This window comes from Agelaius tricolor, unplaced genomic scaffold, assembly GCF_023055355.1.
Source record: "Agelaius tricolor isolate 1412-34295 unplaced genomic scaffold, bAgeTri1.0.p SCAF_19, whole genome shotgun sequence".
In the NCBI taxonomy this organism is placed as follows: domain Eukaryota; kingdom Metazoa; phylum Chordata; class Aves; order Passeriformes; family Icteridae; genus Agelaius; species Agelaius tricolor.
Window position 1 is genome coordinate 1464251 of NW_027269279.1, and position 16645 is coordinate 1480895.

The window sequence follows — 16645 nt, forward strand, 5'->3', positions numbered from 1 at the left end:
CCGGCCCTGGGAGCTCGGGGCTGGGGCTGGGAGGGGTCTCGGGCTGTCCCACCCCTGTGAGAGCTCCGGCGGGCGCCAGCCACGAGAGGGCACAAAGCCCTGGCCCTGCAGCCAGGCAGCCCTGTCACCGTGTCACCCTGCAGCCCTGTGACCGTGTCACTGTGTCCCCCTGCAGCCCTGTCACTGTGTCACCCTGCCACCCTGAACCCGTGTCACCCTGCAGCCCTGTCACCCTGTCACTGTGTCCCCCTGCAGCCCTGTCCCCGTGTCACCCTGCAGCCCTGTGACCGTGTCACTGTGTCCCCCTGCCACCCTGTCCCCGTGTCCCCCTGCAGCCCTGTCACCGTGTCACCCTGCCATCCTGTCCCTGTGTCACCCTGCAGCCCTGTCACCCTGTCACTGTGTCCCCCTGCCACCCTGAACCCGTGTCACCCTGCAGCCCTGTGACCGTGTCACTGTGTCCCCCTGCCACCCTGTCCCCGTGTCCCCCTGCAGCCCTGTCACCGTGTCACCCTGCCATCCTGTCCCTGTGTCACCCTGCAGCCCTGTCACCCTGTCACTGTGTCCCCCTGCCACCCTGTCCCCGTGTCCCCCTGCAGCCCTGTCACCGTGTCACCCTGCAGTTTTGTCCTCCTGCAGCTTTGTCACTCCCCAGCCCTGTCCCAGTGCCACCCTGCAGCTTTGTCACCCCACAAGTCCCCACTGGTGCCACTGTGGCCCTACAGGACCCTCACTGACCCCATCCCAGGCCATGGATCCCCACCAGCCCCCAGCTCTTGGAAAACCTGGGGATTAATTCAACAGAGTTAATTACATTAATCAGTTAATTAAGACACCAGCCTGGGATCCTGCTCTGGTGCTGGAGTGGGGCCCTTCCCAAAAACAGCCCCGGGAATGGTGAGAGGAGGAGGGAACACGGGCAAGGAGAAAAATGGATGGGAAAATGGTGGTGAAGTACGGAGAAATGATGTGGGAAATCATGGGAAACGTGTGAGAACACAGGGAAATGTGGGAAGCGTGTGAAAACATGGGGAAGTGTGGTAAAAATATGGAAAAAACATAGGAAAATAGGGGGAATGTGGGGAAATAGGGGGAAAATTGGGGAAAAGTGAAAACACAGAGTAACACAGGGAAATGTGGGGTAACATGGAAAAACAACCACAAATGTGGGGAAAAAAAGGAAAATACAGGGAAAATATGTGAGAACACAGGGAAATGTGGGAAGTGTGCGAAAAGATGGGGAAGCGTGGTAAAAATATGGAAAAACATGGGAAAACGTGGGAAAATGTATGGAAATGTGGCAAAATAGGGGAAAATGTGGGAAAAAAATGAAAGCATGGAGTAACACAGGGAAATGTGGGGTAACATGGAAAAACAAGCAGAAATATGGGGGAAAAAAGGAAAATACCGGGAAAACACGTGAGAGCACAGGGAAATGTGGAAAGCGTGGTAAAAATATGGGAAAATGTGTGGAAATGTGGGAAAATAGGGGAAAATGTGGGAAAAAAATGAAAGCATGGAGTAAGACAGGGAAATGTGGGGTAACATGGAAAAACAAGCAGAAATATGGGGGAAAAAAGGAAAATACAGGGAAAACGCGTGAGAGCACAGGGAAATGCGGGCAGAGGAGTCCCGTGCGCGGCAGGGCCGGGGCCGGGAGCGCTGCCCCAGGCAGGCGCTGCCCCGTCCGGCTGTGCCAGCCACGCGTGGGCGGCCCCGTCCCCGCAGGGACCCCGCGTGTGCCGCGCCCCCTCCCCGTTCCCAATCCCCTCCCCATCCCTTCCCCTCCCCGGGCCGTCACCGCCCCACGCGCGTGTCCTCGCCCTCCCCCGCCCCGCGTGGGGGCGGCGCGGCCGGGCCGGGCCCGGGGGGAGCTCGGGGGGCTCCGGGGCGGCGGCGGTGGCGGTGCGGGATGCGCGGCCCCCGATGGGATGTAGCGGGCGGCTGCTGGGAGCCGCCGGGGGCCGCCGCGCCTCGCTGCTCCTCACCATGATCCTGTTCTTCACCTACTTCTTCTCCTGCCTGCCCGGGCCCTGCGAGCCGCTGCCGCCCGCGCTGCTGCTGCCGCCGCCCGCCGCGCTGCCCGCGGGCCCGGGGGAGGCGGCGGCGGGCGCGGGGGGCGCGGGGGGCGGCAGCCGCCGCTTCCCCCAGGCCATCATCGTGGGCGTGAAGAAGGGCGGGACGCGGGCGCTGCTCGAGTTCCTGCGGGCGCACCCCGGGGTGCGGGCGGTGGGCGCCGAGCCCCACTTCTTCGACAGGTGCTACGAGAAGGGGCTGCGCTGGTACAGGTGAGGCTGCGGCGGTGAGGGGGTCGGTAATTAGCGCACAGCAGTTAATTGCTGCCCGGGCTGGGATGCGGCGGCTCCGCAACAGGCGGGTCCCGGGAGGGAAAGGGGGTCCGGGGGTCTCCGGCGGGACCGAGCCTCGCCCGGGCTGGGAAGGGGCTGGCGGCTGCTTTTGCGGGGCTGCTGCGGTGTGAAAAGCGATGTCCTTGTCCCCGTGTCCCTCCCTGTCCCCGCGCCTCCCATCCCGCATCCCGCCCGGCCAGGGACGAAGGCGGCAGCAGAAATAATGCGCTCGTTTCGCTCCGCAGGCTTTGAGGTTTGAACCTTTAGCGCTTTATCCCCAGCCGTGCCCCCGTTTCCCCACCGGGCTCCTTTAGGAATTGTTTTATTCGTGTGGTTTCTTAAAAAAACACAGAAACGAGCGAGGACCTCGTGCTTGATCCTGAGCCGGGCTCGGGGCGAATCCGTGGGATCCTCGGTGGGCAAAGGGCAGAGCGGGAGCGATCCAAGGTTTTGTTTTTTGAGGGTTTCCATGGGATCGGGCTCTTCGGGCGATAAAGCGTTCGGAAGAGCAGCTACTGTGCATGTGGAGTGGATTAAACTCTGTCTCCTGGCCAGCTCCAGAGCGCTGGGCCAAGGGAGTCGGGAGCGATAAGTCCCTTGAAGCCGGGGGTGGAATTTGCCCCGTTATTCTGAAGGCAATCCAAATGTGCCGATGTATGAAAGCGCCGCGGTGTTCTCGGGGAAACATCTGAAAATAATCAAAGGAGCAGCTCTCGCTGTCCTTCCTGCCTCTCCATCCCCTTCTCCCCGAACACCGCGTTCCTCCCCATCCTTCGGGGGAGGCTGCAGCTTCCCAAGCCTCGCCGAAGTAACAACCTGTGAAAAATCAGCGTGTTTAATGGAAAGAGTAATTTCAGCGGTAATTTTACCCGCAGACTTTCAGCTCTCTGAGCCCACATCTGGGCTGTAAAGTTACGACTTAACACACCTTCAAAACCCAGTAAGTAGCGGCGCTCGTTTTTACGGCTGCATGAATATTGCCGTGATTTATGAGCTCATTCCTCAGCTCCGTTCGGGTCCGCGCCGCTCCAGGAGCAATAATGATGATCACTAATCTTTTTGGGGTGAGGACTGCGAGCTGGCTCCCGCTCGGCAGAATGGGGCTTTAATGACTGCGAGCACATAATTAAAGCGGGGAAGATCGAGCGCTTTCATATCGCTCGGCGGAGCCCGGCGAGGCTCGCAGGACGGAGCGCAGAGAAGGAGCAGAAATAAATCTGAGTTTGGATGGCTCTGCTGCGGGTTTTTAGTGCTGGAAGTGCTTGCAGGGAGCCTGGCCTGACACCAGCTTCGAGATGATCCCGCATGTGGTTGTGGTAAATTTGGGGAAATGGAGCGGGGAAGGTTTTCTGGGCTGGGGAGAATCCGCATCCTCCGGGGCGAGGCAAAAAATCAGGAGATGTTTTACTTAACTCTGCATAAAGTGTGGTTTTAATCACACACACACACACACAGAGCCATTTCCCTTCGCTTCCTCTCCTCTCTGCCTCTTGTTTTGTCTTCTCACAAGACCTCGCAGTGCCCAGGGATCTTATCCCCGGCAAAGCCAGACAGAACTAAATGTTTAAAGCTGGGGTGTGCTGGAGTGGAGGGGAAGAGGAGTTGGACAGAAACTCGGGTTTTTCCTATGGATATCTCAAAAGTGGCGTAAACATTTTTAAAATGTTTGAACTTGCTAGGAAACCGAAATTACACCAACTGCTTCTCACGCCAAGATATTTGGCCCGAAGGCACCTGTAGGTTGTTGCTTGTTTTGAGTAAATGTGGAAAAAGAATTCCCTTGGAAATATCACTCCAGAATTATTTTGTTCTTTCTTAGCAGCTCTGTCCCGTAGTGATTTCCCTGCCCTGGCAGGAGCATCTCTTCGTGGGTGATGAGTAGTTTGTTGTAAGTTACTGACTGAAATAATTTATTCTTACTGGTTTGTTTTATTTAATTTAAATTTGAAATGGCCCAAAGCCACCCCTTTTTTTTTTTTGGAGTAGTAGTGGAAAGAAAATGTTCTGCAAAAGCATCTCCTACAGAATTCCTTGAGTTACTACAGCTTTAGCTAATTCTGAGGAGATTAAACACCTTTTTGAGGCTGCAGCATAAATGATTTAATGGCTGATCCAAGCACGATGGGATGCTTTCTCCTCAAGCAAAACACAATTTGAATTCTTTTGGCACTCAGTGCTGCTTGAAGGAAACCTAAATAAAAAGAAGAGAGGATGCTGGGGTGTCTGCTGCCAGTTTGGGGTGTGGGGGTTCCCTGTGGGAGCCTGGAACTGTCTGTGCCTGTTTTGTGGGAATGTAGGTGAGGACAAATGGGAAAAACTGAATTGAATCCGAGCAGTTTGGGGTGAGATTCAGAATTCCATTGCAAAACTTGGAGCACCTGTGAAGGTGTGGGGCCAGGTCCTGCCTTTGCCTGTGGGGATGGAGGAAAACAACATTAGTGGGGTGAAGGGGTTTGGGGGCTGGAACCCCCTCGGTGAGAGGGGAGCAGGTTTGGGCTCACAGGGCACATCTGGGACGTGTTCACCCCTTGCATGGCGGGGCTGGGGCTCTCCTGTGTCACTCTCTGCTCCACTGGGGACGTTTTGGGGGCGTAGCAGAATCCTTGCATGGGGTTGTTCCCTTTTGGGAGGCCAGAGCTGCTCCTGTTCCCACGCAGAGCTCCCGGCTGCTCCCCCTGCCTCGCACCCACCTCGGGGCTCCGGGGGAACAGGGCAGGAGAGGAGGGGAACAGCAGCTCTGGGGAGCTGGAGAGGGGCCTGGCTTGTGAGAAAGGGAGTTCAGCTCTGAGGGAATTGTGTGGAAAGCTCTGAGCTCATCCAAAGAGGTCTCCTTGTCCCCATCTGCCAGAACTCTGAGGCAGGATCGGCTCGGTGTGAATGGGCTTTTCCCCTGGCTCGGGTTTCCCTGAGTGATCTGGGATCCCTATCCCTCTCCTCCTTCCTGTCCTCCTGCTGTTCCCAAGGGCCAGAGGAAGGTTTGGGCAGGAATGGTGCTGGGCCAGGGCTCCCTGCACCCCGTGTGTCCCTGGGATTGCACACACCGGACCTGTAGGAACTGTAAAGAATCCCCTATTTTCACACAGTTCACACCAGAAGCATTAAAAAGTACTATGGGATGTCTGGTGATTGTCCCTCTGCAGCCAGAGGGACACGAGGGGCTGCAATCCCCACCGAGCATCCTCAGGCCCTGCAGAGCCAGCCCAGAGCTCTGAGACTCCGAGGCCAAATTTAACTTTTCATTGTCGTTTTCCCGTCCCATCCAACACGAAAGCTGGCACGAGGGGCCAGGAACTCTCCCGGGGGTTCCTCATCCCTCTGTGCTCCTGCTGGGCTGTCCCAGCTCGGGAGCACCTCCGGGAAGGTGCAGGGGGAGCGGGGAGCCCTTCCCTGGCCCGTGGGGTTTGCCCCCTCCCCTTCCCCAGCCCCATTCACAGCAGCTAATAACGCTCTTGAAAGGCTTCCAGGATTTCTTGAGCCAGACTTTGTTATCTCGGAACCTCGCAACCCCGACGCCTTTGAGCGACAGGGGAAGGACGCGGCTGCGGCGCTGCTCTTTTGACTTTTGCCGGGAGTGTTATTGGCAGCTGAAAAGTGCAGCTAAGTAGGTGCCTGGAGGGGTTTTTGTGTGTGTTGTGATTGTACAGACAGATCGAGACACTCTATAGCCCGAGCTGCTGAATGGGACCGGCTCCTCCGGAGCCACCAGGCTGCGTTTTGGCACCGCTCTGCGGCCCCTTCCAGGGCGAGCTTTGCTTTCCTCGGGGAAGCGCAAAGGTGGGGACAGACAAAGGAATCCGGGCTGGCGATGCTCGGAGCTGCTCCGGGACGTTATCTTTATTCATTGGCACCGCTAATCTCCCCTCCTGATGGACTCGATTGCAGGCTCAGAGCGGCCCTTGTTCTCCCGGGCCGCTCGCAGCCGCTCAGCCCCGCAGATTCTCGCCTCTGTTTCTTTGCAATCTTTTCTCTGCCATTCACAAGTGAGACCTTTCTGTCTCAGCTTCCCGGATCCTCACCCCCGTGTTTGGGAAATGAAACCTCGAGCACAAAGAAAACATGCGGGAAACCTGAGAAAAAGCTGATTTTAACTAAGAATAAGATACACTAAAGCTTTTACTGAAGGCGTAGTGTTTTGGATCGGCTTTTATGCGCTGTTTTAGCGCCAGCCCTACTCTTAGGACCAGGCTTAAGTGCTGGGTCTCCCTGATGATGTGCCCCTGCTTTCTGCTCCCTAACTTGGGAAGCAATCCATAATTCGTGCAAAGTTTGGGTTTCTGCAAACTGCTTTCACGTGGGATTAAAAATAGCTTTTACTGCCACGATGAGGAATTAACATTTGAAACCATTTAAAGAGCTCCCAGGCAGGGGTTGCTGCGGGTGGGGAGGGACAGGGGCTGTGCCTGTCCTGATCTGGGGGGTCGGGGATGGGGTGAGGAGCTCAGCTCAACCCTCCTGCCCCCCATTTTCACGCTGTTACTCCCTTATTTCCACCCGGCCGCGTTTTCTTCCCGACCCCATCAAGTGCTTCTTGCTGACCCAAGCAGGTTTGGGAGCCTGAATTTGAGCCTGAATTTGAGCCTGGCTCAGCCTCCAGGCGAAATGAAGTCGGGTTGTTCCTTGTGCTGCTGCTGAGATCGTGTCAGGCTCGAGCGATTGGAGCTGCGTGTTAATGTTGGCTGGGATTTGGGGGATAAAAGCTGCGACTTGCAGGGTGGAAGGTGCTCATCCCGCCTCAGGAATGCTCTCCCTGTCTCTGGCTCTGTTAAATGAATGGGGGGATTACACCCGGGCTGGGCAGGGGGTGTGCAGGAGTAACCCGAGTTCCTAAAGGATTTCAGATCTGCCAGGATTTCCATCCCAGGCTGCTCAAACACACCCAGAAATCACAGGGCTAGTTTAAAAAAATAACATTAAGGGAATGAATACCTTTGGAAAAGGCTTCTTCATTCCTGTCCTTTCTCTTGTTGTAACTTCAGGGGGTAGAAATTGAAATATTGAAACTTTTCTTTTTTTTTTTCGGCCCATGTAACTCCAGGGAAGTTTTGAAAAATATGTCAAATATTGCCAAAAAATCCACCAAGAGTCGGGAAAGCCGCAAGGCTTCTGTAAGTGGAATTACTGAAGGCTTGGAGAAATAATCACAGCAGTGTAAAGGAAAGTTTGGGAGTTTCTCCTTCAAGGCATTAGGGGGATTTTTTTCCCCTGGATTTTTTCTTGATAGTGACAGAAGGTGGAAAAGGCCGGTGGATTTAGAGGGTGCTTTCATGCAAGGAGAGACAATTACTTAAGAGAGTTCAAAGCTTATTTATAAAACAGTAATTACCTTCCCCTGGGATGGAGACGGGCAGCTCTGGCAGTGGGGAGGGGGTTCCAGCACTTAATTGGCAAAGATGCTTAAAAGCTTCCTCCTGACCTTTTCAAAAACTTTCTGCTGCAACAGGCTCGGGCAGAGATTGAAAACCTGCCCGAGGAAAGGCCAGGTTTAATACCGAGACTTAGCTCTAAATGGCTTTTCAAAGGGCTGTGGAAATCCTCCTGCTTAGGGAGCTGGGGGTGTCAGAGAGAGGGAGGATGAGGGATGGATGGACAGGGATGAATGGGTGAGGGTTGCATTAGGGATGAGAATGATGGATGGACGGACGGACAGATGAAGGATGGATGGATGGACACATGGATGCTCCTTGTCTACAGGACAGAGCTCTGGGACCTGAGCCTGGCAGTTCCCTCCCTGCATCCTGGCTCTTGGGATGGCCAAAATATTGAAGTGAGGAGCACAGGGGTGTTCTGAGAGGCTTCTGTGGGGCTTGGTTAAAAGCCAGGTCTGGGGGGTGAAGGCAGCCAGGGCTGGTCCCTGCTGGGCACGTCAGGGCAGTGGTTTAAGATGAGTCTTCCCTTTCCTGTGGGAACTCATGGAATCATGGGATGGTTTGTGTTGGAAGGCACCTCAAAGATCAGCTCATCCCACCCCTGCCATGGCAGGGACACCTCCCACTGTCCCAGGCTGCTCCAAGCCCCAGTGCCCAGCCTGGCCTTGGGCACTGCCAGGGATCCACAGCTGCTCTGGGCACCTGTGCCAGGGCCTCCCCAAATTCACCCCACACAAAGAACAGCCCAGACCCCCCAGTCCCACCATGACAAACTCGTGGTGGTTGCAGCCCTGAGCTTTCCCCATGACAGGGATGGGATCTTGGCTCAGGATTTACACACTCACCTTTGGTGGTGATGCTCCTGGGTGGAAAATTCACAGCAGCTCCTTGGACTTCCCCTCCTTCCCCCTCTGCTCAGAGACAGCTCAGATCACAGCAATCTCAAAATTATTCCTGCATCCCTGCAGTGAGTCACTCTGACTGGTTTGAGATGCCAGTGTGGATGTGGCACTGGGGTGGTGAGGGGGCACAGGGGAGCAGTGGGGTCCTGCAGGTCACCCCAGCACTCAGGGCCAGTGTGTGCCAGCTCTGGGTGTGGCTCCAGGGCTAGAGCAGAGCCGGGGTTTGCATGGCTGAGATGGTGCAGAGCCATGGAGAGCATCCCTGCTGCACCAGGTGCTGTGCATGGACTGCCCTGAGCTGGAGCACGTGGAGAGCTGGTCCCAGGCTGAAATGTAGGAGGGAATGGCTGAAATTCAAAAGAATTCACCATCTGGGCTGTTAGAGCCCCAGCACAGGATGTTTTAGGCAGCCTGGGATAACAGCAGCACTTTGGGAGTGGGATGAGCTGCCGGGCTCCTCCTCAGAGTGACTCTGGCGTGCTCCACCGAGGAAATCTGGTGGCAGGCAGGGACACAGGGAAGGAACTCCTCTCTCCCTGCCAGCAGCTCACAGTGAGGGGCTGGCAGGAGCCTCCCACGCCCCCGGGGCTGCTCTGCATCTTAGCCCACAAAATTGATCAGGAGCAGGAGGGAATTACATTAATACAGTCACTTGTCACTGAGGTCTTATTAGGAATCTGCGCTCATTAGTGTGGAGAGAACAAGGCTGTGACCTTGTTAAGATCCTCGGGCAGGGAAAGGCTGATTGACCACTTTGCTGCTGATTTATCGCCGGACCCCTGAGCTGTGTGTGGCACACCTGGCCCTGGGCACACCTGGAGGGCTTTTCTGTAGCTGGAGTGAAGAATTGGCGTCCCCTCCCCTGCCCCATCCGCACCCTCCAGGCTGATTCAGCCGGGAATTCGCAGCCGCGTTATGCAAATAAATAAAAAAATAAATCAAAGCAGGCGGGCGGTGATTGATGGGAAGGGCCAAGGAAAGTGACAGGTCCGGTCCCCAGGGGCCACATCCCGGCTCTGCTCGGCGGGGGCTCCTGCCTGGTGCAACTTCCCAGCTGCTCCAGAGCCGCCGCATCCCAAACCTGTCCCAAACCCATCCCAAACCCATCCCAAAACCATCCCAAAGCCATCCCAAACCTGTCCCAAAGCCATCCCAAACCATCGCAAAACCATCCCAAAGCCATCCCAAACCTGTCCCAAACCCGTCCCAAAGCCATCCCAAAGCCATCCCAAACCCCGGGGCTGGGGGAGCTGCTCCCCGTCCCCCTCTGCTCCCGACATCAGCCCCAGCCCAAGGCAGGACAGACCCGCTGGGGGTGCAGGAGGGGTGGGCTCAGCTCTGGGGACAGATTTGGGCACGGCAGGAAGGACATGGAGGGGTTGAAGTGTGGCCAGGGAAGGGAACGGGGCTGGGGAAGGGCTGCAGAATCCCTGAGGGAGCTGGAAAGGGGCTGCAGAATCCCTGAGGGAGCCGGGCAGGGGCTGCAGAATCCCTGAGGGAGCTGGGCAGAGGCTGCAGAATCCCTGAGGGAGCTGGGCAGGGGCTGAGCCTGGAGCAAAGGAGGCTCAGGGGGCCCTTGTGGCTCTGCACAGCTCCTGCCAGGAGGGCACAGCCAGGGGGGTTCGGGCTCTGCTCCAGGGAACAGGGACAGGAGCAGAGGGAACGGCCTCAGGCTGGGCCAGGGCAGCTCAGGGTGGGATTTGAGGGAAAATTCCTTCCTGGAAACGCTGCCCAGCCCTGGCACAGCTGCCCAGGGCAGGGGTGGAGTCCCCATCCCTGAGGGGATTTATCAGCCCTGTGGATTGTTGGACTGGATGATCTTAGAGGCCTTTTCCAGCCATGATTCCACAACTCCATAATTCCTTCTGGGGGTGAAATCAAGCCCCCATCAGGGCAGGATCCTGAAATGCCTCCGCCATCTCCACAGATTATTTAATTCCATTTTATTTTCCCCTCTCTGGAGGCTTCTGTAGGCGCTGCTTGCGCACGAATCTTTCTCTGTCCCCACCTGCCCTGAGTCCCTGGTAATTCCAAGTGACAAATGTCCCCTCCAGGGCCACCCTGCCGGGCAGGAAATGTCCCTTAAGTGGCAGCCAAAGAAATCCTGCAGTTCCCGGAGGGGCTTGGTCAGTGCCATCGATGGATCGGCCACTTGTCATTGTCAGCGTGATCGCTCAGCGCTGCTGCCGGTGCCTGGGGACAGGGAGGGGACACTGCTGTCCATGGGGATGTGACACTGCTGTCCCAGGGGATGTGACACTGCTGTCCTAGAGAGGGGACACTGCTGTCCCAGGGGACGTGACACTGCTGTCCCAGGGGACGTGACACTGCTGTCCCAGGGGATGTGACACTGCTGTCCCAGGGGATGTGACACTGCTGTCCCCACGGTCCCTGGCGTGCCGCAGCCTCTCCAGGGCTGTCCCCCCTTTTCCTGCGAGCGCCAGCCCGGCGGGACAGGGGAGGGGGGGGGTTTATTCTGGGTTTATTCTTCCTCCGTCACTTCTCTGCTTCCCAAAGTCATCCCCCAGAGCCACACAAGCCTGAGAAAAATTTCGAGGGGCCGCTGCCAAGGACTTTGAGCCGAGGTTTGGGTTTTGTTGAGGGCAGGCAGAGTTTGTGTGCATGAAAAGCCGGGTTTGGGGGGAGGGCCGGGCAGAACGTCCCCCCGCGGTGCCCGAGCCCCGAGCGTGACAAACCCGCATCCGCCCGGGCACAAAGGAGCCGTGAAAGGGGCTGGGATGGGATGGGCTGGGATGGGCTGGGATGCTGCCAGAGGGACAGGGACGCAGCCCAGAGGGACAGGGACACAGCCCATGGGACAGGGACACAGCCCATGGGACAGGGGGCATAGCCCAGCGGGACAGGGACACAGCCCAGAGGGACAGGGACACAGCCCGAGGGACAGGGGACAGACAGCTCAGCAGGTCAGTGACACAGCCCATAGGGACAGGGACACAGCCCAGAGGGACAGGGACACAGCCCATGGGACACAGTCCATGGGACAGGGACACAGTCCATGGGACAGGGACACAGCCCATGGGACAGTGACACAGCCCATAGGGACAGAGGACACAGGTGTCCCCATCCTGCTCCGTGGGTTGGGACACAGGGCTGGGATCAGCCCAGGAAGGGCCCTGCAGGATTGGAGCTCTGGGAACTGGGATTTTTAGATTTCTGTGCTGACAGACTCTGACTTCCAGGAGGGCACTGAGTTTGTCCTGAGGCCATGGAGAAAATTCCAGAATGGATGAATAACACCAGGATAGCACGTGTGCAGTGGGGTAGAAGTGTCAAGAACCTAAAGTTTTAGAATATAGTAATATATAGAGACTTGAGATACAATTTTAAGACAATAACTAATCCTTCTTCTTCACTATCTTCATTTTCTTCTTCATAGGTTTGAGTGGTGTTGGGTTAGGGTTGGGGATTTCACCTGCTGTGCTCAGGCACTGTCCTGCCCTGGCCTCCTGGGGTTTTTTGGGATCCTGGCTGCCCCTGGCTTTGGGGTTTGTTTGGAGCTGGTGTGAGGCAGGAGGTCTGCAGGGAGTTTGGGGAGCTCAGAGCTCATTTTGGATGATGTGGGATGGATGGATGGATGGATGAGGGATGGATGGATGGATGATGGATGGATGGATGGATGGATGAGGGATGGATGGATGGATGGATGGATGGATGGATGGATGGATGGATGGATGAGGGATGGATGGATGAGGGATGGATGGATGGATGGATGGATGGATGGATGGATGGATGGATGAGGGATGGATGGATGAGGGATGGATGGATGGATGGATGGATGAGGGATGGATGGATGGATGGATGGAAGCAAGCTGGGTTCTGGTTCTGTCACTGTTCCAGGCTGGTGTCACCCCTGGCAGGTGGCTCTGGGTCTGGGGTGTCCCCAGGGCTGTGGCTGTGTCCCTCTGGGTGTTTGGGTCACATCCCTCACTCTCTCCCAGTCCCCAGCCCCCCCAGGTCCCTGGGCTGCTTTAGGGAGCCACCAGGGAGGGTCACCCCAACCTCGCCAGCCCCTGGGGGTGGTGGCAGTGGGGACATTGCTGAGCTCAGGGTCACAGAATGTCCCAAACTGGGACAGCCCCATTGCTCCAACTCATCCCTGGCGTTGAGTCCAGCCCAGGGGGAGCTGAGGGGGCCCCAGAGCCCCCAGCCCAGGGCAGGGGACAGGGCAGGGACCCCCAGTGGGTCACCCTCGTTAGCCTGGGTGTGACATGCTGGTTAATTGCCCCCTGTGCCATCAGAGGGGCCGTGTGGGGCTGGTGTCACTCTGCCACCGCTCCGTGTTTGATCCCCGTCTCGTCACAAGGCAGATAATGAGGGACAGCCTTGCTCTGGTCCTGGTGTGAATATTAAAAATGCATCTTTGGCTGCTTTGAGGGGGATCAGGAGCGTGTGAGGGTGCCCTGCACCCACGGGGCTGAGCAGGGATCACACCCAGGCCTCGCTCATGTTAGAGCTCATAAAACTTGAATTATTGAGCAGACACTGGGCAGGGGAGATTCCTTTCAGCATTAATCACTCTGCTGGTGCAAGACCTTTTCTAAACTTTTTTTTTTTTTCTGGGCAGAATGCCTTTAAATAAAGGCTCAGAGGTTCAGTGAGCACCTAACTCCAGCTGTGCCCAGCTGTGTGAGCCTCATGTCAGCGCCACAACCAAACAAATTCCTGCCAGTGTCAGCACACACCTGGTTGCTGGGGGTTTCTGGTTTCCTGACACCCAGGGCTGATGAGTTCCACGCTCAGCTGTGTGTGTGTGATGTACCCAGCTGTGACCCCACTTCTGATGGGTGCAGAGCAGGGCTGGGCAGGGCTCTGTGGAAGGAAACCCGGCTGTGAGAGCCCCTGGGCTGGGCTGGGAAGCTCCCAGGGACAGATCTCAGTCTTTGCATGCAGCTGGAGAGAAATTAAAGCACGATCTGGGTGGAGGACAGGGTGGGAACTCCTCTGATTTAATTCGGAATCCCCAGAGATTTGATGATTTTTGAGTCACGGAGCCTTGGCACGGGGGGAGTTTCAGTTCTTGCTCGAAGCCAGCGTGTCCTGGAGACAAGAAAACTGTCCCAAGGACAGGAGAGCCACAGCCCATGTGAATGTGCAAAGCTGTGCATGAACACAATCCCAGTCTGGGCTGGAGGTGTGTCACTGTCACATCTTCTGGAAAAATCCCCTTGCCCAAGATTCTTCTTCTCCTGGGAAGTTGAGAAGCCTCAGAGAAAAAGGAAAACAATCATGATCTGATTTGCTTCTCCTGTGTTTTGCTGCTTTGGAATGTGGTTTGGAGATTGTTCCATTGGATTCTGGTGCGAGTGTTTTCACTCTTTGGCCAATTACATCGAGCTGTGTCAGACTCCTGAAGAGAGAGTCACGAGTTTTGCTTTATTATCTTTTAGCCTTCTGTAAGTATCCTTTCTCTATTCTTTAGTATAGTTCAGTACAGCATTCTTTAATATGATACAGTATCTTAAAATAAGAAATGAGCCTTCTGAGAACATGGAGCCAGATGCATCATTCCTTCCTGCCATCTAAGAGAGGTGGTTCATGATCCTCTCACCTGCAGAAAAACTTCAGCAACAGAGGTTAGGAAACCATTTGGACATGTAAACATCTCCCAGGCCACAAAAGCCCCCAAACCACCTCCCTGGCCATAAGAAAAAAAAAAAACCCCAAACCATCTCCCAGGCCATAAGAACCCCCAAACCATCTCCTAGGCCGTAAAAACCCCAAACCATCTCCTAGGCCATAAAACCCCCCAAATCACCTCCCAGACCACAAAAACCCCCCAAATCACCTCCCAGGCCATAAAAACCCCCAAACCATCTCCCAGGCCATAAGAACCCCCAAACCATCTCCCAGGCCATAAAAACCCCCAAACCATCTCCCAGGCCATAAAAACCCTCAAACCATCTCCCAGGCCATAAGAACCCCCAAACCATCTCCTAAGCCATAAAACCCCCCAAACCACCTCCCAGACCACAAAAACCCCCAAGCCATGCTGGCAGCCCAGTGAGGAATGGTGGCTGCTGTGGTTTGAGGGGCTCAGCAGATGAGATGAAGGCAGGGGGGAGCAGCAGGAGGTGGGAGGTGCTGCCTGGTGCCCCCACAGCCAGGCAGGTTTGCCCAGCCCAGCCCAGGGTGAGCCCCACACGTGCTGTCACCGTGCAGGACAGAGGAGAGCAGCTCTCAAAGAACAAGGAGAGCTGTTGCCACTTCAAAACCCGCCTGGGAATTGATGCCAGGCCTCCAACAGACTGATGCTCCTTTCTTCTCCCCTTAATTAATTCCTGTGCCTGCAGTGAATTTCCATCTTTTATTTGTGTGGCAATCAAAGGCTGCGAGCAGCGAGGCTCACATTAGGAACAGACCCATCCAAACCTTTTTTTTCCCCTCTTCCTGTATCACTCCTGGCCCTCTCCTCAGGCTGCCAGGCTGCAGCTGAGGCACAGATGCCAGGAGATGGCTTGGCTGGAGCAGGGAGGGGCACGCAGAGCCCCGGGGTTGGCTCCCTGCAGGTCCCCTTGGCTGTGGGGAGGAGGCAGAACGGGGCTGGGTTTGCTCAGAGACACAAGTGGGCAGTGAGGGGCTCACCTGAGGAGTGCCTGGTGATTCCCAGCCTCCTTAAAAGGGGACGGGAAAAGCAGGGAAGGTTTGTGGCATCTGCATGGAAACCCCTGGGCCTGACCCTCACACCCCAGAGAGAGAGAGAGGGAGAGAGATTAAATATCCAGGGATGGCTCTGGGAGAGCCCTGCACATCTGGGCATGGCTTTGGGAGAGAGCCCTGCACATCTGGGCATGGCTTTGGCTTTGGGAGAGAGCCCTGCACATCTGGGCATGGCTTTGGGAGAGCCCTGCACATCTGGGCATGGCTTTGGGGCAGAGCCCTGCACATCTGAGCATGGCTTTGGCTTTGGGAGAGAGCCCTGCACATCTGGGAATGGCTTTGGGAGAGAGCCCTGCACATCTGGGCATGGCTTTGGCTTTGGGAGAGAGCCCTGCACATCTGGGCATGGCTTTGGGAGAGAGCCCTGCACATCTGGGCATGGCTTTGGGAGAGAGCCCTGCACATCTGGGCATGGCTTTGGCTTTGGGAGAGAGCCCTGCACATCTGGGCATGGCTTTGGCTTTGGGAGAGCCCTGCACATCTGGGCATGGCTTTGGGAGAGCCCTGCACATCTGGGCATGGCTTTGAGAGCGCCCTGCACATCTGGGCATGGCTTTGGGAGAGCCCTGCACATCTGGGCATGGCTTTGGGGCAGAGCCCTGCACATCTGGGCATGGCTTTGGCGTTGGGAGAGCCCAGCACATCTGGGCATGGCTTTGGCTTTGGGGCAGAGCCCTGCACATCTGGGCATGGCTTTGGCTTTGGGAGAGAGCCCTGCACATCTGGGCATGGCTTTGGGGCAGAGCCCTGCACATCTGGGCATGGCTTTGGCTCTGGGGGAGAGCCCTGCACATCTGGGCATGGCTTTGAGAGCGCCCTGCACATCTGGGCATGGCTTTGGGAGAGAGCCCTGCACATCTGGGCATGGCTTTGGGAGAGAGCCCTGCACATCTGGGAATGGCTTTGGGAGAGAGCCCTGCACATCTGGTTGTGCTTGGGCTGACACCAAAGGCCCTGGACCTTCCATGTCCTGGAGTCAGGGAATTCCAGACTGGATTGGCTGGGAGGGCCCTTAAAGCTCCATCTCCCACCATCCCAGGCTGCTCCAAGCCCTGGCTTTGGACATCCCAGGGATCCAGGGGCAGCCACAGCTGCTCTGCAGATCCAGCCCTGTCCCTCCCCACCCTCCCAGGCAGGAATTCCTCCCCAATATCCCACCCAAATTCCCCTTTTCCAGTCTGAAGCCATTCCCTGGCTCCTGTCCCTCCATCCCTTGTCCCCAGTCCCTCTCCAGCTCTCCTGGAGCCCCTTTGGGCCCTGGAAGGGCTCTGAGCTCTCCCTGGAGCTTTCCCTTCCCCAGGCTGAAAAAGGAGATTTGTGGTTTAGGTGAAATATAAAAATTGTATTTTTT

The 16645-nt window shown here is 56.4% G+C and overlaps 1 protein-coding gene across 1 annotated transcript in view; it reads left to right on the forward strand.

The window, feature by feature from the left end:
• Positions 1-1926: 1926 nt before the first annotated feature.
• Positions 1927-16645, forward strand: part of HS3ST6 (heparan sulfate-glucosamine 3-sulfotransferase 6) — a 28749-nt gene continuing 14030 nt past the window's right edge. Inside the window, exon 1 of the mRNA XM_071444867.1 lies at positions 1927-2288. Coding sequence (XP_071300968.1) covers positions 1927-2288 — 362 coding nt within the window. The remainder of the gene's footprint in view (positions 2289-16645) is intronic.